The sequence below is a fragment of the Pecten maximus genome, chromosome 7 (assembly GCF_902652985.1).
Source record: "Pecten maximus chromosome 7, xPecMax1.1, whole genome shotgun sequence".
In the NCBI taxonomy this organism is placed as follows: domain Eukaryota; kingdom Metazoa; phylum Mollusca; class Bivalvia; order Pectinida; family Pectinidae; genus Pecten; species Pecten maximus.
In genome coordinates, this window is record NC_047021.1 from 45,009,477 (window position 1) to 45,037,444 (window position 27,968).

General features: G+C 40.0%; 1 protein-coding gene across 2 annotated transcripts in view; it reads left to right on the forward strand.

Annotated features, from left to right (window-relative positions):
* LOC117330961 (voltage-dependent calcium channel subunit alpha-2/delta-3-like) overlaps positions 1–27,954 on the forward strand; it is a 179,604-nt gene extending 151,650 nt beyond the window's left edge. For both annotated transcript variants that reach the window (XM_033889543.1, XM_033889545.1), the window contains 9 exons: positions 792–854; positions 3,195–3,265; positions 3,468–3,549; positions 3,823–3,875; positions 4,459–4,514; positions 12,346–12,571; positions 14,087–14,208; positions 15,430–15,533; positions 23,671–27,954. In XM_033889543.1, coding sequence (XP_033745434.1) covers positions 792–854; positions 3,195–3,265; positions 3,468–3,549; positions 3,823–3,875; positions 4,459–4,514; positions 12,346–12,571; positions 14,087–14,208; positions 15,430–15,533; positions 23,671–23,781 — 888 coding nt within the window. In that variant the 3' untranslated portion in view covers positions 23,782–27,954. The remainder of the gene's footprint in view (positions 1–791; positions 855–3,194; positions 3,266–3,467; positions 3,550–3,822; positions 3,876–4,458; positions 4,515–12,345; positions 12,572–14,086; positions 14,209–15,429; positions 15,534–23,670) is intronic.
* Positions 27,955–27,968: the final 14 nt, after the last annotated feature.

The window sequence follows — 27,968 nt, forward strand, 5'->3', positions numbered from 1 at the left end:
TGTAAGTATCAAGTTGGCAATGTCAAACTACACATTTTTTGGCAATGTCAAACTACACATTTCCTGGCGCTGTCAAATTACAGATTTCCTGGCAATGTCAAACTATACATTTACTGGCAATGTCAAACTACACATTTCTTGACAATGTCAAACTTCACGTTTCTTGGCAATGTCAAACTACTCATTTCCTGGCAATGTCAAACTATACACATTTCCTGGCAATGTCAAACTACACATTTCTTGGCAATGTCAAACTACACGTTTCTTGGCAATGTCAAACTACACATTTCCTGGCAATGTCAAACTACACATTTCTTGACAATGTCAAACTACACATTTCTTGACAATGTCAAACTATACACATTTCCTGGCAATGTCAAACCACACATTTCCTGGCAATGTCAAACCACACATTTCCTGGCAATGTCAAACTACACATTTCCTGGCAATGTCAAACTACACATTTCTTGACAATGTCAAACTACACATTTCCTGGCAATGTCAAACTATACACATTTCTTGGCAATGTCAAACTACACATTTCTTGAAAATGTCAAACTACACATTTCTTGGCAATGTCAAACTACACATTTACTGGCAATGTCAAACTACACATTTCCTGGCAATGTCAAACTATACACATTTCCTGGCAATGTCAAACCACACATTTCCTGGCAATGTCAAACCACACATTTCTTGGCAATGTCAAACTACACATTTCTTGGCAATGTCAAACTAAACACACTTACTGTCAATTTTAAATTAAACTTTTGATGATTTTACTGTTACAGCGTGTTAACTGTTACTTAATGGATAACAATGGTTACGTAATAATGAGTAAAGAGCGTGCGGAGGTAAGTGTTTACTGTTCATTAATGATTTTAATTGGTTTATCAAATACAGGTACATGTAGATAAACAGGAATGAAATGACTATGACACTCATTGTATTTACATTAAGTTAAGTGATCAACAAACAGATCACTTAAACAATGAATCGCTTATTTAAATACCTTACTTTATGAATTGTAGACATTCTATCTGGCAGAATGAGTCAAACCAGAGTTAAAGATTAACTGAACTACATGTTTGTTGTCTGTAGTGAATATATAATTAAATTATATGGTAATTTTACATCAGTAATGGAGACTCGTTACATAGAGCAGTAAACAAGACAAATTATGTACAGCAGTATGAAGACTAATTACATCTGTAAATGAGACTAATTATGTCTGTAAATGAGACTAATTACGTCTGTAAATGAGACTAATTACGTTTGTAAATGAGACTAATTACATCTGTAAACGAGACTAATTACATCAGAAAACGAGACTAATTACATCAGAAAATGAGACTAATTACATCAGAAAATGAGACCAATTACATCAGAAAATGAGACTAATTACGTCTGTAAATGAGACTAATTACGTCTGTAAATGACACTTATTACGTCTGTAAGTGAGACTAATTACATCTGTCAATGAGACTTATTACGTCTGTAAATGAGACTAATTACGTCTGTAAATGAGACTAATTACATCAGAAAATGAGACTAATTACATCAGAAAATGAGACTAATTACATCAGAAAATGAGACTAATTACATCAGAAAACGAGACTAATTACATCAGAAAATGAGACTAATTACGTCTGTAAATGAGACTAATTACATCTGTAAATGAGACTAATTACGTCTGTAAATGAGACTAATTACGTCTGTAAATGAGACTAATTACGTCTGTAAATGAGACTAATTACGTCTGTCAGTGAGACTAATTACGTCTGTAAGTGAGACTAATTACGTCTGTAAATGAGACTAATTACGTCTGTAAATGAGACTAATTACATCAGAAAATGAGACTAATTACATCTGTAAATGAGACTAATTACATCTGTAAATGAGACTAATTACATCTGTAAATGAGACTAATTACGTCTGTAAATGAGACTAATTACGTCTGTAAATGAGACTAATTACATCAGAAAATGAGACTAATTACATCAGTTAATGAGACTAATTACGTCTGTAAATGAGACTAATTACGTCTGTAAATGAGACTAATTACATCAGAAAATGAGACTTATTACGTCTGTAAATGAGACTCATTACGTCTGTAAATGAGACTCATTACATCAGAAAATGAGACTCATTACTTCTAAATGAAACTAATTACATCAGATAATGAGACTAATTACGTCTGTAAATGAGATTGCTTACATCAGTTAATTAGACTAATTACGTCTGTAAGTGAGACTAATTACGTCTGTAAATGAGACTAATTACATCAGAAAATGAGACTAATTACATCTGTAAGTGAGACTAATTACGTCTGTAAATGAGACTAATTACATCAGTTAATGAGACTAATTACATCAGTAAATTAGACTTATTACGTCTGTAAATGAAACTAATTACATCAGATAAAGAGACTAATTACATCAGAAAATGAGACTAATTACGTCAGAAAATGAGACTAATTACATCAGAAAATGAGACTAATTACATCAGAAAATGAGACTAATTACATCAGAAAATCAGACTCGTTACGTCTGTAAATGAGACTCATTACGTCTGTCAATGAGACTCATTACATCAGAAAATGAGACTCATTACGTCTGTAAATGAGACTCATTACATCAGAAAATGAGACTCATTACGTCTGTAAATGAGACTCATTACATCAGAAAATGAGACTAATTACGTCTGTAAGTGAGACTAATTACGTCTGTAAATGAGATAACTTACATCAGTTAATGAGACTACTTACATCAGTAAATGAGACTAATTACATCAGTTAATGAGACTTATTACGTCTGTAAATGAGACTAATTCCGTCTGTAAATGAGACTAATTAAGTCTGTAAATGAGACTAATTACATACATCAGTTAATGAGACTAATTACATCAGAAAATGAGACTAAATACATACAGCAGTAAACAAGGCTAATTACATAAATAAAAAAGAATGGATGAATACTGCAATAGAAAAGGTAAATAAGCTATTTTGTGATTGTAGAGTTAACAAGTTTGTCCTTTTATCAGTATAGATATTAGTATATTTAATAAACATATTATATGTTGGGCGTCTAAATTGGAGCAAACTTATATGTGTTTTATATTTAACCCTATCTTGAATAATTAAATTATCAAATATATACATTAAAATCAACGATATCAATTTATTTTTGTATCAGGTCGGAGGTTTCTTTGGTGATGCAAATGGGGCTATGATGCGGGAAATGTTAGACAGACGTTTGTTTCAAGAGTAAGTTATTCCAAGAAATATTACCTGTATGTTGTTTGTAATTACATATTTAGTCTGTAGCATGATACAGTAGAAGTATGTTTATTCCATGAAAATTGACATTCACTTAATCTCTTTAAAGTTTATCATGTTATAGGTATTTTTCAGCAACATTGAATTGCAAACTGAAGAGTAATGAGGTTTGTGATATTTCTTTTATTAGGATAAACTTCATGGACTACCAAGGTATGTGCGAGTCTAATGATAGTGGGGAAGATGAAAGCTCAGCTAATCGTCTCATAAATGTGAGTATACATGGATTAACAGTTTTTTTTTTTTTTTTTTTTTGTATTAATGAATATTGGACTTTAGTTTATATACATATACCAGTTTCTTAATTAATCCTTGAAAACAAAGGACTAATTCCCTCATTATGAATGTATAATCCTGGATTTTGGCTGTTGAAAGTTGTTAAGGTTATTTTACAGAAAGTATACTTTTTGTTTTTTTTTTCATATTTCCTACAATTATGCCATATCAGATTCCTCTGAGATATATCGTTTTCTCTTTTTTTACAGCCATTTAAAACAATACTAAGCGTGATTCTGTGGACATTTGGTGAAATTGCATTGTAAGTACACAAACATTGATTAAAAATCCGTAATTTGTGTTAATTGTATTAATTGTAGTCTCAGCTTTTGTCTTAAGTGTTAAAGGTTTGACCTATTGACAGCCTACTTAATTTGTCTGTCGTTAGTTGATCAATTCAATACTGTCTGTAAACTTTTACCTTAAAATGCTACTCAACCTGATTCACATTTGGTCTGAAACATCACTAGGGAGCTCGAGGTTTAGTTTTTCTGAAAGAAATTGAGGATGGCTTTGTATGCTGGTGTCCGGAGACAAGGTTTCAAAAAAGGAAATATCAGGCTAAAAATTTGCTTTAAAATGCTACTCGTCCTAAACAACTGGACAGATATCAACTACACCAGCTGTATATTGATCTGATATAAATTGTATGATGATCATATATTACCTGGTACTGAAAATCATTTCTTATTATAATTGTATAATAATATATATATATAATGTTCAGATATGTAATTTATGAATAATTAAAAGTAAATATTTTAAGGTGATCATGTTTTCAAATTTATTTCAGTTTCCAAACCTGGTATAGATTGCTAAGATATAACTAATTTGATCTTTGACAGGTTTTTATCACAGTGGTCTTTTCAAAGCTGGTTCCATTCCTTCCATCGATCTGAAGGTGAGAGAGAAATCTTTGTAGTTTTATGTGGAACCAAGAATAATTAAAGTCTAATATTAAATATTAGGCAGGTTTACACAGCAGATATGGGGCCTGCCTGTCATCCAAACACAGTCAATTTAACACACTGCATGGCTTCACTTGAAGCTTTTGGAGATTTATGCTCCTCCTTGCTGACCAGTACAGGTCATGCCAAGGCTAAATAAACTGTATCAAAGGACATCTCATGTCCGCTTGTCAACTGCACACATGTGCAAATATATACTCAAAGCACCTGCTAGTCTTTATGTTCTCTGTCTCTCAGATAAACAAACCTTATCAAAGCAACTTCCCAGTCTGAATGTAATGGGCACAGATAAGACTTGCATGCAGATGTTATCTTGGGGGAATCTAATTACCCTTATCACCCAGTCTTGACCAGTCTGGCTCTATCTATGACCTCCCTGACCCTACGGTTATCTATGAAGGGAGGTTTCACTCCTGCACCTAATTTACATATTCTAATTAAACAGCCCCTTACTAACAAGGTAAGGATGTCAAGAGATCCAATCAGAAGACCACGCTCGGTCACATGGCTAATGTCAATTTCTCCTCAGAAATTCTATCCAAATTGCCATTGTTGTTCTAACTGCTCGAACAAACAGTCATATTCCAAAACTCTCTGTGTTTTGTTGGCCTCTCATCAGAGACTGCTACAACTTCATCCATTCACCGAAATTGTCACAACTTAACAGTTACATCCTCAGCAAGACATTCTTCTAAAACACTCATCAGTTAAAGATATGTCAGGACGTGGAAAAGGTCAACCTCGTGGGCGCAAACGAAGGGCACCTGAAGACAGTAATGACACTCTTAATTCTGCTGTCAGTACGACAGGCGGTAATGACAGCAACTGGGACCCTAATAAGCCAGAAAACTGGACTATAGGTGAACTAAGGACACGACTGCTGGAGCAGAACATCAGACCACCATGTGGTTTTACCAAAACAATGCTGGTCAAACTGTACAAAGAAAATAATACCAGTGTTAGTGATGGTAACAGTGATGTTACGCCACCTACTGAGAATGACCTTACACAGCCTGGCTACCACAGCAGGAATCTCCCATCAAATGAGGCAATGAAGGCTCTACAAGCACATGTTACCAGGCTGGAGCAATTAATACTGTGCCAAAATACAGTAGCAGTCGGACAGGCCCCAGCTGTACCAGGTCATGTCCTGACTGCGACCTCAACAACCTCACCAACCTCACCGACCTTAGAGCCCCCAGCCGTAGCAGGAGGCATACCAAACAATTATGTGCCTCAGCCTGATGTCCTTCTTCAACAGACAGGAATTTCATCAGAATCTCTGCCATCAATAGAAGTCGTACCTCAAGCCATACGCCAGCAGATAATAGAAGGTAAGGACGTCAACTTAGCTCTACTATTACTGCCATCTTATGACTATGATTGCACACGCTACAATCGATTCACTGAAGTTGGGGGGCGTACTGTCCCGCTCCAAACAGACCCACGTCTATGTAAATCTCTCACCCTCGGAGAGTTTGTCAAGGCCTTCTCGATATACAGGAGCATCATGTGCGAATATTACCCTAATCGCAGACAGGAGCTAGACATCTACGAGCGAGACATAGTAGAACTAGCCACAACATACCCTGGTTCTGTATTCTATGAATACCATAAAGCTTTCGCCACTAGGGCAGCAGCACTATTACACCAGCGTGGCATTAAGGTCAACTGGGCGATTCGGGACAATCAACTTTACACCACGATATGTTCCGGATTTCGGAGTAACAGCTGCAAACTGTGCAACAACATGAATCATACAGAAGACTTCTGTCCTCTCATTTTGAATGGACTAGGATCATCAGCAAAAAACCATAAAGGAAACAATAGGAATGGGGACAGCAACACGGACAGTAAAGGAAGGACCAGGGTCATTCACCATGGTAAAGAGGTCTGCAACAATTACAATGACCAAGATGGCTGTAACCGTGACAATTGCCCCTACCTTCACATTAAGAAATCTTCAATTAAATCTGCTAAAACACATAAAACCAACGAATCAGCTAAACAATGACAAAAGGCTAACCTCCAGGATTTCAAGGCGTCAACTCCTATCAATATAGCAGCACTGGAGAGAGAACTAAAAAACCACCCTGATAAGAACTTTGTGCAGTCTTTGATTTCTGGATTATCAGACGGCTTTGACACTGGAATGTCTGCATTACCAGAGACATCTCTAATCTGCAAGAACTTAAAAAGTGCCACTTCTGAACCAGACATCGTCGATGAACTTATAACTAGCGAAGTTAACAAGAAATTCTTAATTGGCCCTTATACAGAACCCCCTTTTGATATATACAGGATTAACCCAATTGGAATAGCGACAGGGAAGTACTCTGACAAGAAACGTCTAATCGTGGACCTTTCTGCCCCCCATGACTCCGAAGGTAACAGCATCAACGAATTAATTGCTAAAGAGGAATACTCATTGTCGTACATTAGTGTTGATGATGCCATAAATCAAATCCAGCATACAGGAAGACACTCCAAGCTGTGTAAACTTGACATAACAGATGCCTTTAAACTTATACCTGTTTCTCCAAAACTCTGGCCTTTCTACGGTATATGCTGGAAACAACAGTACTATTTTTATACCAAACTCACTTTTGGGTGTCGTTCCAGTCCTAAGATCTTTGACCTTTTATCAACCGCTCTCTGTTGGATTTTATCAACTAACTATCAGATAGAATACATAATTCACTACCTGGATGACTTTCTTACAATCGACAGACCAAATGTGGTAGCTGAACGAACAATGGCAATTTTGTCCAAGGTTTTTACAGCACTCAATATTCCAGTGTCTCCTCACAAAACATTGGGTCCATCTGAGAGTTTAGAGTTTCTAGGAATCACTCTGGACACTAGTAACATGGAAGCACGCCTGCCGGCAAATAAAGTGCAGAGAATAACTCAAACAATCAAATCTTTCTGTAAACGCAAAAAGGTCACAAAGCGCGAACTATTAAGCCTTTTGGGACATATGAACTTTGCTAGTCGGGTGATCATTCAAGGACGCTCGTTTATATCTTATCTCTTAAATCTTGCCGCCTCAGTCAAACAGTTGCATCATCATGTACAACTTACTGGGGCCTGTCAGCAGGACTTATTTATGTGGTATACTTTCACAGATCAATGGAACGGAAATTCAGTCTTCCTCCAGGAGACGACAACATTAGCTCATGATATAAATCTCTACACAGATGCAGCCGGAGGAATTGGATTTGGTGCTTTTTATGACGGTCAGTGGTTCCACGGTCACTGGCCACATCAAATATCCTTGAACAGTTCTGAAATGTCAATTGCTTTCATGGAGTTATATCCTATCGTACTGGCCTGTATGATATGGGGACACAAGTGGTCAGGTCTCAGAATTAGACTACACTGTGACAATCAAGCAACTGTTGATATCATCAGGAAAGGACGTTCTAAATGCGCTTATATCATGCCATTTATGCGACGTTTAACTTGGTGTACTTTTATCCACAACTTCGTTCTCACAGCCGTGCATATTCCTGGAAAACAGAATAATATTGCTGATGCCTTATCTCGTTTCCAGATGGACCGGTTCCACGACTTGGCACCAGCAGCAGAGAAGAGCCAAAATCCCATTCCGGATTACGACAATGTGCCTCTATACTAGAACCAGCAGTGCGTGACCTATGGAATGCTGCAGTGGCTCATTCGACTAGAACTACCTACACATCAGGTGTTTCCTGTTTCAAGAACTTCATCCTCATGAATGGTATAAACAACCAAGCAAGTGTGTTTACCAACGTTACAGAAGAATTATTAATACTCTTCGTGACTCATTGTTATCATAACCTCAGATTGAAATATTCTACAATTAAGCTGTATCTATACGGAATTAAGTTCCATTGTACTATGCAGGGGCTCAGCAACCCGCTTGTGAATACTCATGGGTTACCACTTTACCGACTCCAGACCATATTACGGGGATTAAAGAAACTACAGGGAACTCCGGTAAAACCTAGACTCCCCATAACTTTCAACATATTGTCTAAGTTATGCTCAGCATTTCGACAGGGTGTTTTCGATCCTGCCACAGACACTACTATGGAGGCTGCCTGCTGTGTGGCCTTCTTCGCATTCTTACGGTGCGGAGAATTCACATGCACCACTAACACATTTGATTCTTCAATTCACTTGTGTATCAGCGACATTCAAGTAGCACCGGACAGTAACAGCATGACATTGCGCCTCAAGGCGTCCAAAACCGACCCCTTTCGTCAAGGAGTCACCATTCACCTGTTCCGCACCCATCACCATGTATGTGCTGTAGCCGCTGTCATCAGAATGCTAACAGAAAGATTCATGAATGGTTGTCGTCCTTCGGACCCCCTATTTTCCATTCATTCTGCTGCCTTGACTCGACATGTTTTCATTGACAAACTAAGACAGACCTTGATCCAACTAGGTCTAAATCATTCACTATACACAGGACATTCCTTCAGAATAGGAGCCGCAACTACTGCCGCCCAGTCAGATGTCCCCGATCACCTCATCAAAGTGCTTGGACGCTGGCAATCGGATAGCTACTGTCGATACATCCGTACCCCTCATCATATTCTCCGGAAAGCTCAAGCAGAAATGTGCAAGATTTCACCTGATACTTAGTAGCCTAGTGGCTGCCTTCTGTGTTCAGGAGTGTCTAAGTGTGTACTCTTTATAGGGCGAGTATATCTATAATGAGTACTAATTATTCCACTGGATTAACATGTATATTGATGTGCTAATCTGTCATCATTCACACAGGATTTATGTGCATATTCCATTGGATTTATATGTGTGTAAATGTGCTTATCTGTCGCCATTCAGATGGGATATATGTGTGTATTCGTTTAGGGCGAGTATATCTAAACGGTACTATTACGGCCCTCATACTCAACAACTAACAGAAACGAAGGTAACACAACACATTCTGTAGCCATGCAGGCCAGCATTCTTGTAAGGATTACATCTGGACATTCCGAATTGGGATACAGAACCGAACTAAATGTTTACTAGTCATTGACATTAGTACCCTGTTTTCTTTTACACCTAAGTACCTCTGAGGACAATAACTGTATTCGATACTGAGGCCTTCTGCCAGAATTTGTCTATGACTTGCTGTATATCTTCTCAATTATGTCATATTCTCCCGGTGGCGCTGGGGATAAAGGTGTCTCATACCCTACATTCCCTCTTTGGGGTCCTCGTATCATCACATGCTTATAAACCATGTCTCTCATACTCCTTTGGGCCTATGGCAGTAAACTGACACCATGTAATAACATAATAACATGGACTATTAATGATGCCAGACTACTGCTATACACCACAAATCGGTCAATCCAACCCCAGAACCAAGGGTTAGCTGGACTGCATACATCAACTCTATCTGGCCCAGGGTAAGACAGCAAGTCGAACCCCAAGCCTAAGTGATGTAACTCCCAACTCTTGCCGACTCCTGGACATTTGAGCGACCAGGCTATGGTACCCATGAGCTTCAGGTCAGCCATACCTCCAAGTCATGTTCTCAACGGGTTGTTGGCCATAGCTTTTCAGCACCATGCTCTTCAGCATTACGGGGTTCAAATAGCCCACGGCTATACCCCACCCGGTCCAAGGGAGGTAACTGCTAAGGTGATATGCACCCCTTATCTGCAAACTTTTTAATAAATACTGTAAATTTATTTTACATCGTTTGTTATTTTGTTGTGTAAATTAAAGTCTAATATTAAATATTAGGCAGGTTTACACAGCAGATATGGGGCCTGCCTGTCATCCAAACAGTCAATTTAACATACTGCATGGCTTCACTTGAAGCTTTTGGAGATTTATGCTCCTCCTTGCTGACCAGTACAGGTCATGCCAAGGCTAAATAAACTGTATCAAAGGACATCTCATGTCCGCTTGTCAACTGCACACATGTGCAAATATATACTCAAAGCACCTGCTAGTCTTTATGTTCTCTGTCTCTCAGATAAACAAACCTTATCAAAGCAACTTCCCAGTCTGAATGTAATGGGCACAGATAAGACTTGCATGCAGATGTTATCTTGGGGGAATCTAATTACCCTTATCACCCAGTCTTGACCAGTCTGGCTCTATCTATGACCTCCCTGACCCTACGGTTATCTATGAAGGGAGGTTTCACTCCTGCACCTAATTTACATATTCTAATTAAACAGCCCCTTACTAACAAGGTAAGGATGTCAAGAGATCCAATCAGAAGACCACGCTCGGTCACATGGCTAATGTCAATTTCTCCTCAGAAATTCTATCCAAATTGCCATTGTTGTTCTAACTGCTCGAACAAACAGTCATACCATCCACCTCCCCACCGCCACCTTTATCTAATTGGTTGCTTGTGACTTTATCGGTTTCAACCTTTGGGCCTATGGCAGTAAACTGACACCATGTAATAACATAATAACATGGACTATTAATGATGCCAGACTACTGCTATACACCACAAATCGGTCAATCCAACCCCAGAACCAAGGGTTAGCTGGACTGCATACATCAACTCTATCTGGCCCAGGGTAAGACAGCAAGTCGAACCCCAAGCCTAAGTGATGTAACTCCCAACTCTTGCCGACTCCTGGACATTTGAGCGACCAGGCTATGGTACCCATGAGCTTCAGGTCAGCCATACCTCCAAGTCATGTTCTCAACGGGTTGTTGGCCATAGCTTTTCAGCACCATGCTCTTCAGCATTACGGGGTTCAAATAGCCCACGGCTATACCCCACCCGGTCCAAGGGAGGTAACTGCTAAGGTGATATGCACCCCTTATCTGCAAACTTTTTAATAAATACTGTAAATTTATCTTACATCGTTTGTTATTTTGTTGTGTAAATCACATGTTTAAACGTTTGAACTTTGTGAAAAATTCTGTGCTGCTCTTGTTGAACTTTAGAAAGTAATTAAGTTTTTGACAGTGGTGTACGTGTCGAAATCAGTTTGTCACCAAACAACTGACCTTTATATATATATAGAGTCATGACCTTCATGCATCCATATTGGAGAGAGTTTGCAAGTTTGTTCAAATGAATAAACTCACTTTCAATGTCAAAGGGTTCATATATGTTAAAATCTCAACTTAACCAATTCTTCTTAATAACGAACAACTAGTTCAACCAGCATAGTTGGTCAAGGCATATGCTAGGATGAGAAGCTTTCCCGAGTTTGTTCAAAAGAAAGACCTTGACCCTTTTGCCTATTCCAAGGTCAACTGGGTCAAATTCTGGTATCATGTTACATTGGATGTCCAAATATACTCAGAGGCATGATAATTGCATGTACAAATTTATGTGACCATTTAAAAGATTGATTTATCATAGTTATTCCAATAAATGACCTTGACCCATTCTCAAGGTCACAGGAGTTAAATGTGTGTGAAGCTAAAATATTCGGCTTGTAAATTGCTATGATGAGGATTTTTTTCATCAAGTTGATGAAAAGGAATGACCATGGCCATATGCAGGGATCAGATAATAATAGCTACCAAGTGAAAACAATTTCTTATTTTAAAATATCATAGAGGTCTGAGGGCTGTTAACAACGCAAATTGTGTGACTGAATAGTGTGGACATCTCCTGTATCAACAGTTGAAGCTAATGTTATCACTATATTTCTCAGGGTGTACATTCATACATATGGTGTTTCGCCAATTTAAACACTTCATGCTAAAATGTAAAAATTAAGACCAAAACCACTTGTTTAGATTTATGATAATTAACTTGTTAATTTGTTGTTGCAGCATCACCAACCAGTACCGATTGCCAAACGTTGGAGTATAACGTGGCGGACATGACCCCAGATCTCAAAGATCTGTTTTACTATCATTACAAGAAGATGGCGCAGTGTCAGCCGAGCTTCGTAATCAACCCCTGCCATAAAAACATGACCTTGTACAAAGCTGATTTCCGACGTTTACGAATTCCACGGATAAAGGGAACCATTTATGGTTGCGACCAATGTAATATGTAAGAAATTTTACAGATATTTAATGATTAAGCTTCCTGGTACAGTACATAAATGGCAAACATTTTTTTTAAAGATCGGGTTCCAGATAATGTTAAATTTTCCATAGAAACCACCCACAACCAGAATTTCTTTCAAACTTTGCACATAAGGCACAATCAGTCCGTATATAAAAACACGTTTTATTCAGAACTATCATTTTAAGTCAGAAAGATGGCTTGTGTTGAATCAGCTTCCACTTTCATATCAGGGTTGTCAGCTAGCGCTCCAAAATAAAAAAAAAAATAAAAATCTGAAACATGAGTGGCTCTCAATGATGGAGATCTTTCAGAAGACCAGTTAGTAATTAATGATGGAGATCTTTCAGAAGACCAGTTAGTAATTAATGATGGAGGTCTTTCAGAAGACCAGTTAGTAATTAATGATGGAGATCTTTCAGAAGACCAGTTAGTAATTAATGATGGAGATCTTTCAGAAGACCAGTTAGTAATTAATGATGGAGATCTTTCAGAAGACCAGTTAGTAATTAATGATGGAGATCTTTCAGAAGACCAGTTAGTAATTAATGATGCAAACATTTGTTGCAAATGCTTAAAACGAATGCTTTGAGAGGAAACCAAGACCATTTTTTTTTGTCAAAGAGGTTTCATTCTGTCGAAATCCTCCAGATGTACTGGTACTCTGATAAACCCTGGATGCCAAGTTCCAACAGTGGCTTAATTATCTTTTGTTGCAAGCTCCCACAGGCGATGTATTATTTGTTAACAGTATGTGTTCGTCCTGCGAAATAGAAAAATAACAATCTTTCATAGGAGCGATAAAGATCATTCGATTGGCGTACCAAGATTCCTCTGAGATCTCTATAATTCATCTCACCTGGCCATCACGAACCTTATGGTTAGCGGATTATAATGTAGAAATGATTGAGATCTCCACCCTGTAACCATATATACCTGCTTGCTATTTATTAGAAAGTATTGGAGGAATGTTTTTTTCTTTATTTGTAGATATTAGTTGATCACGTTAATGTTCTATATGTCTTTAATACTGACACTTACAACTCTTAGAAGAATTCCCTGTTTTCCAGATATTTTCTGAACACTTTTAAGATCAGAATAAAAAATATGACAAACAGATAAAAGAAATTTCTCATTTACACCTGGCTGTCATTAAAAGTCAACAGCAAAATTAATTTTAGAACATATGTCATTAACATAATTCACTTATTACTGAAATAAAAATCCATAATCTTAGAGAGAGTGGATATCCTTGTAACTAAATTGAAAAATAAGAATTATAGATTCTCGTATCTCTTGATTTGCTGGGTCGCCATGGTGTTTTAGTAAGATAAACAAATTAGATTTAATTGATGTCGTATTTCCAGTTTTCCTTATCAAATAATTTTCTAGACATATCTTTGTGAGTTTTTTTTTTATTGGCTGCTAGATGGATTGTCTTATACACGTATACATGTATAGATTTATGTAAATTTCATATTAATTTATACTCTGTCACAGATCTTACGTGGTCCAGTGGATTCGAGACACGAACCTGATTTTTGTCATCTCCTCGGCAGGCTGTGACTGTACCGGGCGGCCAGGCTTCGAACAGCCAAACTATGGCCCGGTGGCAGTACCTCATATCCTTTACTGTTATATATACCACACCACCTATCGGGATGAGGACCTATCAGAAATCTTCACACTCACACCCATATCAAACATTACTGTTCGTTGAATATTCCCTAGCACAGAGACTGCCTTGCCCAGGCTACCTTTGCTTTTAAAGCTTTCTGCCTTTATCCAGCATATGCAGGCAAAACCAAAATCGAAAGACAGTTTTCACTGATAAATATCGTAAAAAGCAGAGTGCATATAGGTATATCACTATGTCAGTGGTGTCGTCGTCTGCACAGAGGTTTCTGTGCGATAACTCCAGTTACTTTGGGCTAATGAAACTCATGCACACTTAATGCAGATCTTCCTTACCACAAGTGCTTGCTTGGTTCGAAGGTCAAAGGTTAAGGTCACTTACAGTTACTAAAAATAGAAAATTTGTTTCCATGCCCTATCTCAAGTTCCCTTTTGCCTATCAAACTCAAACTTCATGCAGATCTTCCTTATCAAAAGTCCTTGCTTGGGTTGCTTTCAAGGTTAGGTCAAAGGTCAAGGTCACTGTTACTAAAATTAGAAAATTTGTTTTGTGCGATAGCTCAAGTTCCCTAATTTCACCGATGCATATAATATTCCTTACCAAAAGCGCTTGCTTGGGATTGCTTTTCAGGTCCAAAGGTCAAAGGTCAAGGTCACTGTTACTAAAAAATGAAAATTTGTTTCCTTATGATAATTCTTGTAATCACTCAACTTTCTGCACAGGAGACACATCTACTTGTGGAATTCTTGTTTTCGTTAAGCTATCCCATAGAATAACTTCATGACATTGAGCATTATAGTGACAATTTCTTTCAAATCATCTACTCTGAAGTTTTGAAAAAATTATATTTTAATTTTTAGGTCACAGTTGACATATTGCGATTGCCTTTTGTCTGGCGTCATCCGGCGTGCATGGTAAATAATTTATATTTTCAACTTCTTCTCAATAACCAACAGGCACAGAGACCTGATATTGGGTCTGTAGCATGCATGAAAGGCTACCAAATTTGTTCAAATGGATGAACTGGACCTTCATTCAAGGTCACAGGGGTCAAATAAGCTGAAATATATCAAAACTCAGGTGACCATTAAGGCCCATGGGCCACTTGTATTTCAGTATCTTGATTAACATAATAAAACAGATTTTTACTCTCATAATGTAGATTCTATCTATGTGAATTTTTTGTTTGCCTTGACCAAATGTTTACAAACAGAGACACACTTTTGTAGTCGCCTAGAAAATCAGTCAAGTCAAAGAAGACAATCATTTGGCAGGAAAAATTTCAAATGTATAGATGCGGATGATGACACAGTAAGTATAAAAATACTGCCACCTGATACAAGAAACACAGAATTATTTTTCCATTATATCATATTTGTGTGGTTACTTTGCTCCCTGGTTGTCATGTTCAATTTTAAGATTTTAAAATCCTCAATGTTCAATTTTAAGATTTTAAAATCCTCAATGTTCAATTTTAAGATTTTAAAATCCTTAATGTTCAATTTTAAGATTTTAAAATCCTCAATGTTCAATTTTAAGCTTAATAAAGAAAAACAAAAACAAAAAAATAGCAAAAACTTGAGGTTTTTGTAGTAAAACCAATGTTTATGATATAATACTCACCACCATATAGATAATAGCGTATCGCCTCCGGCAGCCCATAATTTGCATAACAAAAATGAAAATAAATATCCCGTGAGAGGACCCTTAATGCCCGATACGAACGCACCGCGCATGACCCAAAACCTCACTTCCGCAACCAAATAAATTGGATGAGGAGACGAGGGGAGGAGGGTGGGAACTCTAGTATATGGTGGTGAGTATTATATCATAAACATTGGTTTTACTACAAAAACCTCAAGTTTATTTCAATAATAGCTCACCACCATATAGATAATAGCGAATTTGTCTTACCGTAGAGGAGTCTCCGAGGACAATGACCTCTTGAAAAGACCGCAACAAAGACATCAGTTAAAAACCCCTGGGATATTTACAATAAAACTCTTTAAAAACAGAAACCGCAATGGAACCTCCCTAAGGATTGACTGGGGGACAAGTGACTGACTGAGCAGTGACAAGAGGACCCAGAGAATATAACCCATCTGCATGGGAGGACAGCGACCGCAGATAGAAGTCTGCAAAGGTGTTGCGGCCTCGCCAAAAGGCAGATGCCATGACCTCATCATATGAGGTTCCATTGAGAAAAGCCCAAGAGGCAGATAGAGCCCTAACTTCATGTGCCCTAACCCGAACACTGTCACGAGTCTCTGCAGTAGACCCCTCATAGGCTTTCTGAATAGTTTCACAGATCCACCTGGAAATAGTCTGAGAAGATATATCAGACTGCTTTGCCTTGATGGACAAGAACAGACGAGGTCTAGGACCCTGCCGCCCCCCCTTAGTTTTATCAAGATAAAACTTCAAAGCCCTACAAGGACAAAGTAGCAGATCCTGATCATTGGGACCAGAGACAGCCTTTAAGGCAGGAATCTTAATAGGATCTGGTGAAAAATTGGGAACCTGGTTTTTCGCCAAGAAGGAGGGGTCAGTGAGAAGGGTCACTAGGGAATAGTCTCGTGACCACCTGAGACATGACGGAGAAGAAGAAAGAGCATGTATTTCACTTCTCCGCCTACCTGAGGCAAGTGCAATCAGGAAAACAGTCTTCCAAGAAAGGAACTTAACAGAAGCAGAAGCCAAAGGCTCATAAGGAGACCTTGTAAGAGAGTCCAAAACTAAAGCCAAGTCCCACTGGGGTGTCAAGATTCTTACCTTAGGCTTCTCCAACGAAAAAGACCTGAGGAGATTAGAGAGAGTGGAACATGTTCCAACATCTGAACGACCCCGAAAAGAAAATACATTGGCTAAGGCTGAACGATAGCCTCGAATGGTGCTAGGCGCTAGTTCCCTAACCTTAAAAAGGTAGAGGAAAAACTCCGCTATTAACTGAATAGAGGCACCGAGTGGATCAATCTTCCTGCTGATACACCAACTGCAGAAGACTGACCATCTGGACTCATAGATGGCAGATGAGGAAGATCGAATAGATCTTGTGATGCCATCGGTAACTTCTGCAGAAAAGCCTGCCTGCAAGAGACAGACCGAGATAGCCTCCACGCGTGAAGGTGTAGGTGTTCCGGATTGGGGTGAAACTGTCTGGATTTGGGCTGGCTGAGGAGATTCCACCTGGCCGGAATGGCCAAGGGGAGATCTACCAGCAAATCCAGAAGAGCCGGAAACCAAGGCTGTCTGGGCCACAGAGGTGCTATCAGGAGAACCGAGCAATCGTGATTCCTGACCTTGTGAAGTACCCTGCCCAGGAGGTTGAAAGGAGGGAAGGCATATGCCAGAAGACCCTCCCAGCTCAGGGATAGAGCATCTACTTCCCAAGCCAAAGGATCCGGAACTGGAGACACGAACGTCTGAATCTGGAAATTCAGAGCTGTGGCAAACAGATCTACAAGAGGAGTCTCCCAAACCATGCAGATGGCCCTGAATATAGACCTGTTCAGGGTCCATTCTGTGATAACTGGACTCCGTGATCTGGATAGCGTGTCTGCTAAAACATTCAGGTGCCCTGGAAGATGCCTCACTGAGAGGGACAGACCCATATCCTGACAAAGAAGAAGAATCCTGATAGTGAGGGCACATAGCTTGTGAGACTTTGTACCCCCCTGATTCTCCAAATAAGCTACCACTGTAGCATTGTCTGTAGCCAGACAAATGGACTGATCCTGCAGCAGAGGCTGTAGGGACTGAATGGCTAGCAGAACTGCTCTCATCTCCAGCACATTGATGTGTTCCTGGAGTTGAGCCCCCTGCCAGACCCCTGAACGACACTGACCGTTGAGGTAGGCACCCCAACCCGTCATAGATGCGTCCGTATACAGAGTTACTGTAGGGGACGCTCTCTGAAGAGAGACGCCCTTCAAAACATTGGCCTCCAAAGCCCACCACATGGCCGAGGCCTTGACGGAAGCTTCCAATGGAATCCGAGCATCCCACTCGAGGGATGCAGGTTTCCATTTGGAAAGAAGAAACATCTGAAGAGGGCGAATATGGAGCCGACCCAGGGGTACGACATCCGAAAGGGAATTGAGGAATCCGAGAAGCCTCAGAAACCACCTGACCTGAATATAGTCCAGACTGTTGAGCAGAATAACCAACTCCTTGGCTTTCTGGAACTTGGACTGAGGAGGAAGAACGAGGCCCCGATCCGTAAGGAAACGGTTTCCCAGGAAAATGAAGTCCTGGGATGGAAGAACCTCGGATTTCTCCCGTGAAGGGATAAAACCTAGGCGTAGAAGAGATGTCAAGACCGACCTGGTGCTGCAACGCAGAGAGACTGGGTCTATATGCAGCATCAGGGAGTCGTCGTAATAAATATGGATATCTACTCCGCGACTGTGTAAATAGCCCACAACCACCTGAAGTAGCTTGGTGAACACCAAAGGGGCGGTGGTCAGACCGAAGGGCATGGCCTTGAACTGGAACACTCTGCCCTGAGAAGTGAATCTCAGGAATTTCCTGACCGATTTCTTTATCGGTATATGGAAATAAGCGTCATTGAGGTCGCCCACATACCTGGAGCTACCGAAGTCAAGATACTTCGAGGTGTCTCCATTTTGAAGTGTGGCGAGACTACATGCTTGTTGAATGCACTGAGGTCTATAATCGGACGCCAGGCCCCGGATTTCTTCTTGACAAGAAACATCCGGGAGTAAAAGCCTGGAGTCCAGAGTGACCTTGGAAGCTCCTCCACAGCACCCTTGGCTATCAAGGAATTGACCTCGTCTAAGAGGGCTTGAGCCTTCTCTACATCGCCTGGTGGAGGAAAGAAGATAGGGTCCACAGACAGAGGAGGATCCTTCAAGAGAGGAATACCTAGACCCTCGGAAACCACCGAAATTGCCCACTTGTCCTTGGTGAGCTCCTTCCATTCTGGTAGGAAGGAGGATAGACGACCCCCGACGGGCAGATCTGGCTTTGGAAGCTGGAGACCTGACCATGGATCGTCTAATGGGGAGGACAAGTGACAATGAGGAACCGAGGGACTGAAAGAGTCAGGAACTCTGTCCCTTCTTGCTGGGATTCTTCTTTCCACCCCTTCCCCCTCTGTGACTCTGACTGCCCCGACCCCGAGAAGAGTGCCCACCTCGAACAGCCGAAGCTACAGGAGTCTGAGTCTGAGTCTGAGACTGAGTTGTCTGAGCACCCCTCTTAGGCTTACCTGGACGCTGCACCCGGCCAGGTTTAGGCTTAGCCCTAAGCTTCTCAAGCCTAGCTGAAGCCGCCTTGTCATTGTTGACTCGGTCCATGACAGAGGTGAGAATACCTCCAAACATTTCTGAGCCAGACAAGGGAGCAGTCATGAGATCGGAAATGATTGGCTCACCTACAGCTAGTCTGGGCTTCAGAACTGCTGCACGGCGGGCCAAAACAAAATCAGCAAGAACTGCCAAAATGAGCGCGGTTCCATCCATGTGGGCCCGGTTCATGGCCTTGCTGAGTTCAGCCAGAAGCTTAGTCTTGTTAGGTAGGCTCTCCTCAGAATGAGAAGATGCTACGAACAAAGCAGAGGAAAAAGAATCTGCATAAGCCAGCACATGAATGGCAAGACGAAGCAGTCTTTCCATGCGACTATGCTCCTTAGGAGATAAATGAACAATATCATTTGATCTCCCAGGCCAGCGATGGTCTAAGATAAGATCCACCTTGGCTGGAGTAGGTTCAACTGAGGAATTGTGCACAGAATATCGAGAAGGATTAACCCCTCGATATCGCTAACCCCCAGAAGCAAACCAGAAAGATCCTGCTTCCTATTAGAAGAACCTTTGGCCTGCAGAACCTTTTCAATTTGGGCCAATGCTGAAGAGACCATAGTCCCTTCAGCCAAAGACCTACCTGATGCCTTAGCTTCTGGCTCCGAGGGAAGAAAGGCACTTAAAGTTGAAGTCCTTTCTGGGAGGCTAGAAGCAGAGGGAGGGGGACAAAATTCAACTCCCAAAAGGGAAGCAACCTCCAAACGAAGGCTACGAAAGGAATCAAGATTCCTCTCTGCCTGAGATGCAGCCAGACCTAAATCTGAGTCGGGGTTATCAGCCTCAGAGTGAAAAGACTCATGATCTGACCCCTCGGTAGGTACTGATGGGAGCCATGAGCGAGTCTCGGCATCCACATCAGACCCAGCATCCAACGACAGAGTGTCCCCATCATCAGGCAAAGTCGGCTGACCAACATCCTCAGTCTCGGACTCCTCAAAATCCATATCCTCAGTCTCCTGAAGATCAGTTTGAGGAGACTGGCCAAAACTGGAGGTTGACCGAGACACAGTCTGGTCTGGAGCCTCCATTCTCCTACACTTAGAAGCAGAAGAAAGGCCAGCACTAAGATGAGAGAAGTTGACTTTACGCTTAACCCTGCTGGGAAGCGATGACCTGGGAGTCTCAGCCAATGTCTTCGAGGGACGGTGAACCCTTTTAGACTTAACAAGGCGTGAGCGAGAAGGGGGGAGACCCAACTCAACACCTGACTGATTATAGACAGCTGAGGAAACCCAAGGTTGACCAGTGTAACCTGGAAAGGTTTGACCATACAGAGGGTATGGAAATCCCATAGACTGGGAGGGGCCCCAGTGTTGGCCGAAGCCAGAATACTGGGGAGAAGGCAACATTCCGACACCCGCAGGACCAGGAAATGAATTGCCCCCTACTGGAGACCTGCCAGGCCAATATGGCTGAAAATGGCCAAAATTGCCAGGAGACTGCAAACTACCACCTAACCCGGGTGCAGAATGAGGGTAGGGATAAGGTGGGGGATGCCCTGGAGCACCCATAAACCCCACTGAGCCAGGAGCTCTAACTGGAGGAGGACCAGATAGAGGCAAGGCAGACCTAGGAACCGACGGGTGCATAACCCCGGAACCCAAACCAGACTCAAAATACGGTAAACCAACGCCTGGGAGTGAAACAGAGACACTCCCAGCTCCTAGTGCAGCCTCTCCAGAACCACCGTAAAAACTGGCAGTACCAGCCGGCCTACTGTCAGTGGGTACGCCGGCACCCCTCAATGGGGCCCGGGTCGCATGACTGGCCTGTTCGGTAACCATTCCGCTAACGGAGATGGTACCTGGACATTCGCTCCCTTCGACCTCCAAGGAGATTCCCGGGTGAGTGCCCTTCTGATGACCGATAGAACCCAAAGGCCCTACCGCCTCAGAAATATGTGTGTGAATAGGCTCCTCTGTAGCCAAAGAGTGCCTACCACTGTGAGACAAAATTACTTCCCCTTCAGGGGGTAAAAATGCCTCACTGCCAGGTGGGAGGCTGACAACAGCACCACACTGGACTTTAGGTTGACGTTTACTGTCTGCCCCAGACTTAGCACCCTTATTACGGGCGACAGGCTGATGGGACAACACCCTGTCCCACAAAGTGTTTGACCATGTCAAACAGACGGAACACATGTTGTCCCGGGAGCAGTCTCGGCAGGTAGAACAGGTGTCATGGTCATCCCCATCGAGGATGACATGATCGCAGTCTCCTGACCGAGTTTTTGGACCCGAAGTAAGTCTCTTACCTCGCATTCTGCTAGGCGGGCAGCTTCCAGCAAACGAGAAAATCCAGCCAAAAAACGGAAGAAAAATCCACCGATAAAATTACGGAAAAACGTCCCGTAAACTGGAAATAAGTACAGAAAAGTACAAAATGAAAAAGAAATAAAACAACTGAGTTGACAAAAGCAAAACGGTAGCAAATAAAGCGAGAAAAATAGACACCGAAGTGGTCTACTAGACCGCGGTACCGTAGCGAGACAGTCCACGTGTGCAGTAACCACTCGACACAAAAGACGAAATACGACACACAAACGGACTGACAGTTCAAACGAAAATGAAAAACTTGTCAACAAAGATGAGAATAACAAATTACGAAAGCAAAGCAAAAGAAAAACTAATTAAATGCAACAAAAACCCTGGGAAAACGAGCTGTCGTCAAAATCCTTCTGGGATGATGGCTGCCATAAGCGGAAGTGAGGTTTTGGGTCATGCGCGGTGCGTTCGTATCGGGCATTAAGGGTCCTCTCACGGGATATTTATTTTCATTTTTGTTATGCAAATTATGGGCTGCCGGAGGCGATACGCTATTATCTATATGGTGGTGAGCTATTATTGAAATAAACAAAATGTTTAACACCTTACTGGTAGTATAACTAGTGGCCTGGATTTTAAAATCTTAAAATTTGTTATTGCTATTTCTTATGAGGTACATGTATAAGTAAATGCATGGATCTTTGTGTTTTTATTGGTAGCTGGTTGTACATGTGCTACCTAGGTTTGACACCTGGATTTTGAAAGTCAAAGTATGTAATACTGTATCACCACTTCTCATGAAAGAATGCTGATATTTTCTTAAACTGCATATATATTGCTCCTCTTTATCTCGGGGGGACACGGTGGCCGAGTGGTTAAGGTGTCCCGACACTTTATCACTAGCCCTCCACCTCTGGGTTGCGAGTTCAAAACCTACGTGGGGCAGTTGCCAGGTATTGCATGCATGACCGTAGGCTGGTGGTTTTTCTCCGGGTAGTCCGGCTTTCCTCCACCTCCAAAACCTGGCATGTCCTTTAATGACCCTGGCTGTTAATAGGATGTTAAATAAAAACAAACAAACAAACAAACAAATCCTCTTTATCCTCAATTGTACAATCAGAAACAATTTGGACAGTTTATTTACCAGTTAAGGTCTGACATCATGATATCTTAAAAAGCACTTCAAACTTACATGTGAAGACCTCTTATTGTTGGACAAAAAAAATCATTCGGGTTCTCCTGCCTAACATTGCTGGTCCTCATTAAATGGAGCAATCATTGTGTTACGTCATCTGACCCTTAATTGTCCTTCAACGAAGGTCCTTCCTCTTGTCCACCTGTCAAGGAGTTTTCCCCTGAGTATGCATTCTTCTAAAAACGTTCAAGATAACTTAATTCACAAATCTGTCCACACACATCAATCAACTTGTCTTAAATTGTCTTCTTATATCTTTTTGCTTACCATGAAATAGTCTTTCTAATATATATTGAGGAAACTGTAAAATGGGAGGACTATCTGTTTCCCGTCTGTCAGTCTATCTACTCAGTTTCCCGCACTTTTCTCAGTCATGTTTCAAGGTATGTTGGTGAAAGTTGGTATATATAGCTTCAGTATGAGTAGCTACAAGACCACGTTCAAGTTTCATGGTTTTTGGGTCAAGGTCATTGTTACTATTTTTAACGAGGGCCCTAAGGGGACATGTATTGCTTTTGCAATACCCAGCATGCTTGTTACACTTAGGTTTAACATAAATTTATTACATTGTAGAATTCTGTTTCATTATATTTGACAAAATATTATGAGTTTAATCAACAAAATCATAAAAAAAAATTTTTTTTTAATTGATTAATTTTTTTCAGGAGGACGATACGCGTTGTGGACAGTGTCAGATAAGAGTGTCCTTGTTACTGACAATATTGTGTCTAATATCAACATGGACAGTCCACACAAAAATTCGCTCAGATTCCTGATACTGATTGCCAAGTCCAGCCTTCATCAGCCATTCATACTAAGGACCTCATTTATCTGAATTTGATTCATAAGGGTTTAGTACGATTTCTGTGGTTTGGTTGTTTCACCAGTCTGGCTTATTATGTTTCCCGATGTAGCGGGACTGGACTGGGTCGATCACCGGTGACCAGGTAGCTCAATTGATAGAGCATCCGGCTAGTGTTCGGAGGTCCCGGGTTCGAATCCCGGTCTGGCCGCTACATTTTCTCTATTCCTGTTTCACAGAGATACATCATTATAAGTTTGCAGTTGATTACCATTTTCCAGCATGCAAATGCAAAATTTAATTATTAAAACAATTAAACAAATTGTGAACAGACAAACATTAAGGTTTCCATGTACATGTATATAAGTATCACTGATCTAACATTTCTCACAACTTTTGGCTCAAATGAATGAAAGTAATGTAGATATAAACTAGTGTGTGAGGAGAGTTGGGGATAGATTAAATCTACACTAGACTAACACATTTCTGTTACTGTGGTAATTAAAACTGAGACCTCTGATTGGTCAACATGTAGGCATTGTTGAGTAAATCTAAAATTAGAAGTTACTGTTCCATTTATGATAACCTCCTTTGACAAAATGGAGGCCTCGGATTGGTTAAATGGTTCAACCTCCTTTGACAAAATGGAGGCCTCAGGATTGGTTAAATGGTTCAACCTCCTTTGACAAAATAGAGTCCTCTGATTGGTTAAATGGTTTAACCTCCTTTGACAAAATGGAGGCCTCTGATTGGTTGAATGAGTTAACCTCCTTTGACCAATGGAGGTCTCTGATTGGTTGAATGATTTAACCTAGCTCCTTTGACAAAATCGAGGCCCCTGATTGGTTGAACGGTTTACAGAAGTGACCAATAGGGGTATTTATCCTCCAAATGACAATTCTGTTACAATATTTCAATTTACCTACTCAGTTTATGCACCTTATATTGAATGTGTCAACTGTTTGATGTGAGAGAGTCAGCTATATTAATTACATGTTAATAAATGTAGCATATAGAATCAGAGAAATATGAGGTTGTGAGTATATGCTCAAGCCATTTCTGGCACGATTTATAGAAGTTATATTATTATACATTTTTCATTTTAATCATATGAAGCACTTACACTTATGAAGGGGTATAATTCATGTCATTTTCATAACAAATTGTATCTAGTGTCTTGAATCACGGTTCAGAATAACAAATATTCAGCATTTTGTTCCATGTTGAAACTGCTTGTTCATAGAATAGGTTTAAGAAATATCTTTGTACAGTATTTATGCAACAAATCTGCATATTTAATGTTATGTATTATAGAAGTTAAAAACATAATATTGTTTCTACGCATTGATATGTTTTGTTCCTATCAAAACAGTTACAGCTTGTTATAGGTCAGTTTTTGCTGTGTAGAAAAGATGGAGAAATCATTTTAACATTTATATGTATCAACTCAAATCCCTGTGCAATTTTATCAAAATTTTTGTTTTAAAATAGATACTGGTATATAGTATTTTGAAAAGTTACCTAGAATGCCTGGCACTTTTAGATTTTTTCCAAGTAATGCAGCCGACATTGTCCATCTATACAGGTCATCATTATAGTTTTAAAGACTAACAATTCTGCCGCTAGCTTAGTACAGAACCTTTAAGTTAGTAGAAGCAAAACCAACAGTATATACTGATAAAATTGAGGAAAATTTGGTGGTCAGGTCAAATATAGTGTTAAAACACTGACCTTTCACCCTGCCGGCGGAGGTTCGCTTCCCCTATCTGACATGAAAAGCCAAATGTATGTGGTCTCCCGGACGACCACATCAATATATTAAGTTTACAAAGCTGGAAACTGTTTTAAATGACACTGACTGTATTTATAATTTACAGACAGTTTGACAAGAATGTTATTTTTTCTGTGATACTGATTTCTTATGCACTTGAATAAGTCTTAATTGGTTTTCGTGTTACACGTGTAGAAATACAGAAAATACATTCCGACACTAAGCCGGTACCGAGGTAATCTTTGGCTAAGTAGTACCATTATTTAATATTACCAAACTGAATTTTCAAAGTCTTGTTTGTTTCTGTTTTTTAGATGTAGCAAGTTATAGATACAAAATGTATTATATTTATACAAATAGCTGTTGGTACATGTCACCCTCAATGAGTAGGGATATTATGACACTGTTGCATCTGTACTTATGACTGTAAACATGATTATTTTCGCGGGGGGTTAGTTTCGCGATTTCATTATGTAAACTATACATGTGGGGGTAATTTTTGCAATTGGTCCACTTACACTTGTAGTTCAAGATTACGCAAATTGATATCAAATAATGTGTGTGGGAGGAATTTTCGCGAACAAAAGGAGTCCCCATAATTAGCGTAAATTTTCCCCTCGCAGAAATTTCAACGTTTACAGTATAAAAAAATTGGCTCTAAGTTTTCATTCCTCTGATGTTGCTGGTATAGGCAGTAGAAACATTGCATTAGTATTCCTCTGTTTATGTTATACTGACATTCCCCTGTTTATGTTATACTGAGATTCCCCTGTTTATGTTATACTGACATTCCCCTGTTTATGTTATACTGACATTCCCCTGTTTATGTTATACTGAGATTCCCCTGTCTATGTTATACTGAGATTCCTCTGTCTATGTTATACTGACATTCCCCTGTTTATGTTATACTGAGATTCCCCTGTCTATGTTATACTGAGATTCCCCTGTTTATGTTATACTGAGATTCCTCTGTTATACTGAGATTCCTCTGTTATACTGAGATTCCCCTGTTTATGTTATACTGAGATTCCTCTGTTTATGTTATACTGAGATTCCCCTGTTTATGTTATACTGAGATTCCCCTGTTATACTGAGATTCCTCTGTTTATGTTATACTGAGATTCCCCTGTTTATGTTATACTGAGATTCCTCTGTTTATGTTATACTGAGATTCCCCTGTTTATGTTATACTGAGATTCCCCTGTTATACTGAGATTCCCCTGTTTATGTTATACTGAGATTCCTCTGTTTATGTTATACTGAGATTCCTCTGTTATACTGAGATTCCTCTGTTTATGTTATACTGAGATTCCTCTGTCTATGTTATACTGAGATTCCCCTGTTTATGTTATACTGAGATTCCCCTGTTATACTGAGATTCCCCTGTTTATGTTATACTGAGATTCCTCTGTTTATGTTATACTGAGATTCCTCTGTTTATGTTATACTGAGATTCCCCTGTTATACTGAGATTCCTCTGTTTATGTTATACTGAGATTCCTCTGTTTATGTTATACTGAGATTCCTCTGTTTATGTTATACTGAGATTCCCCTGTTTATGTTATACTGAGATTCCCCTGTTTATGTTATACTGAGATTCCTCTGTCTATGTTATACTGAGATTCCCCTGTTTATGTTATACTGAGATTCCCCTGTTTATGTTATACTGAGATTCCCCTGTCTATGTTATACTGAGATTCCCCTGTTTATGTTATACTGAGATTCCCCTGTTATACTGAGATTCCCCTGTTTATGTTATACTGAGATTCCCCTGTTTATGTTATACTGAGATTCCCCTGTTATACTGAGATTCCCCTGTTTATGTTATACTGAGATTCCCCTGTTTATGTTATACTGAGATTCCCCTGTTTATGTTATACTGAGATTCCTCTGTTTATGTTATACTGAGATTCCTCTGTTATACTGAGATTCCTCTGTTTATGTTATACTGAGATTCCTCTGTTATACTGAGATTCCTCTGTTTATGTTATACTGAGATTCCCCTGTTTATGTTATACTGAGATTCCTCTGTTTATGTTATACTGAGATTCCTCTGTTATACTGAGATTCCCCTGTTTATGTTATACTGAGATTCCCCTGTTTATGTTATACTGAGATTCCCCTGTCTATGTTATACTGAGATTCCCCTGTTTATGTTATACTGAGATTCCCCTGTCTATGTTATACTGAGATTCCCCTGTCTATGTTATACTGAGATTCCCCTGTTATACTGAGATTCCCCTGTTTATGTTATACTGAGATTCCTCTGTTTATGTTATACTGAGATTCCCCTGTCTATGTTATACTGAGATTCCCCTGTTTATGTTATACTGAGATTCCCCTGTTTATGTTATACTGAGATTCCTCTGTTTATGTTATACTGAGATTCC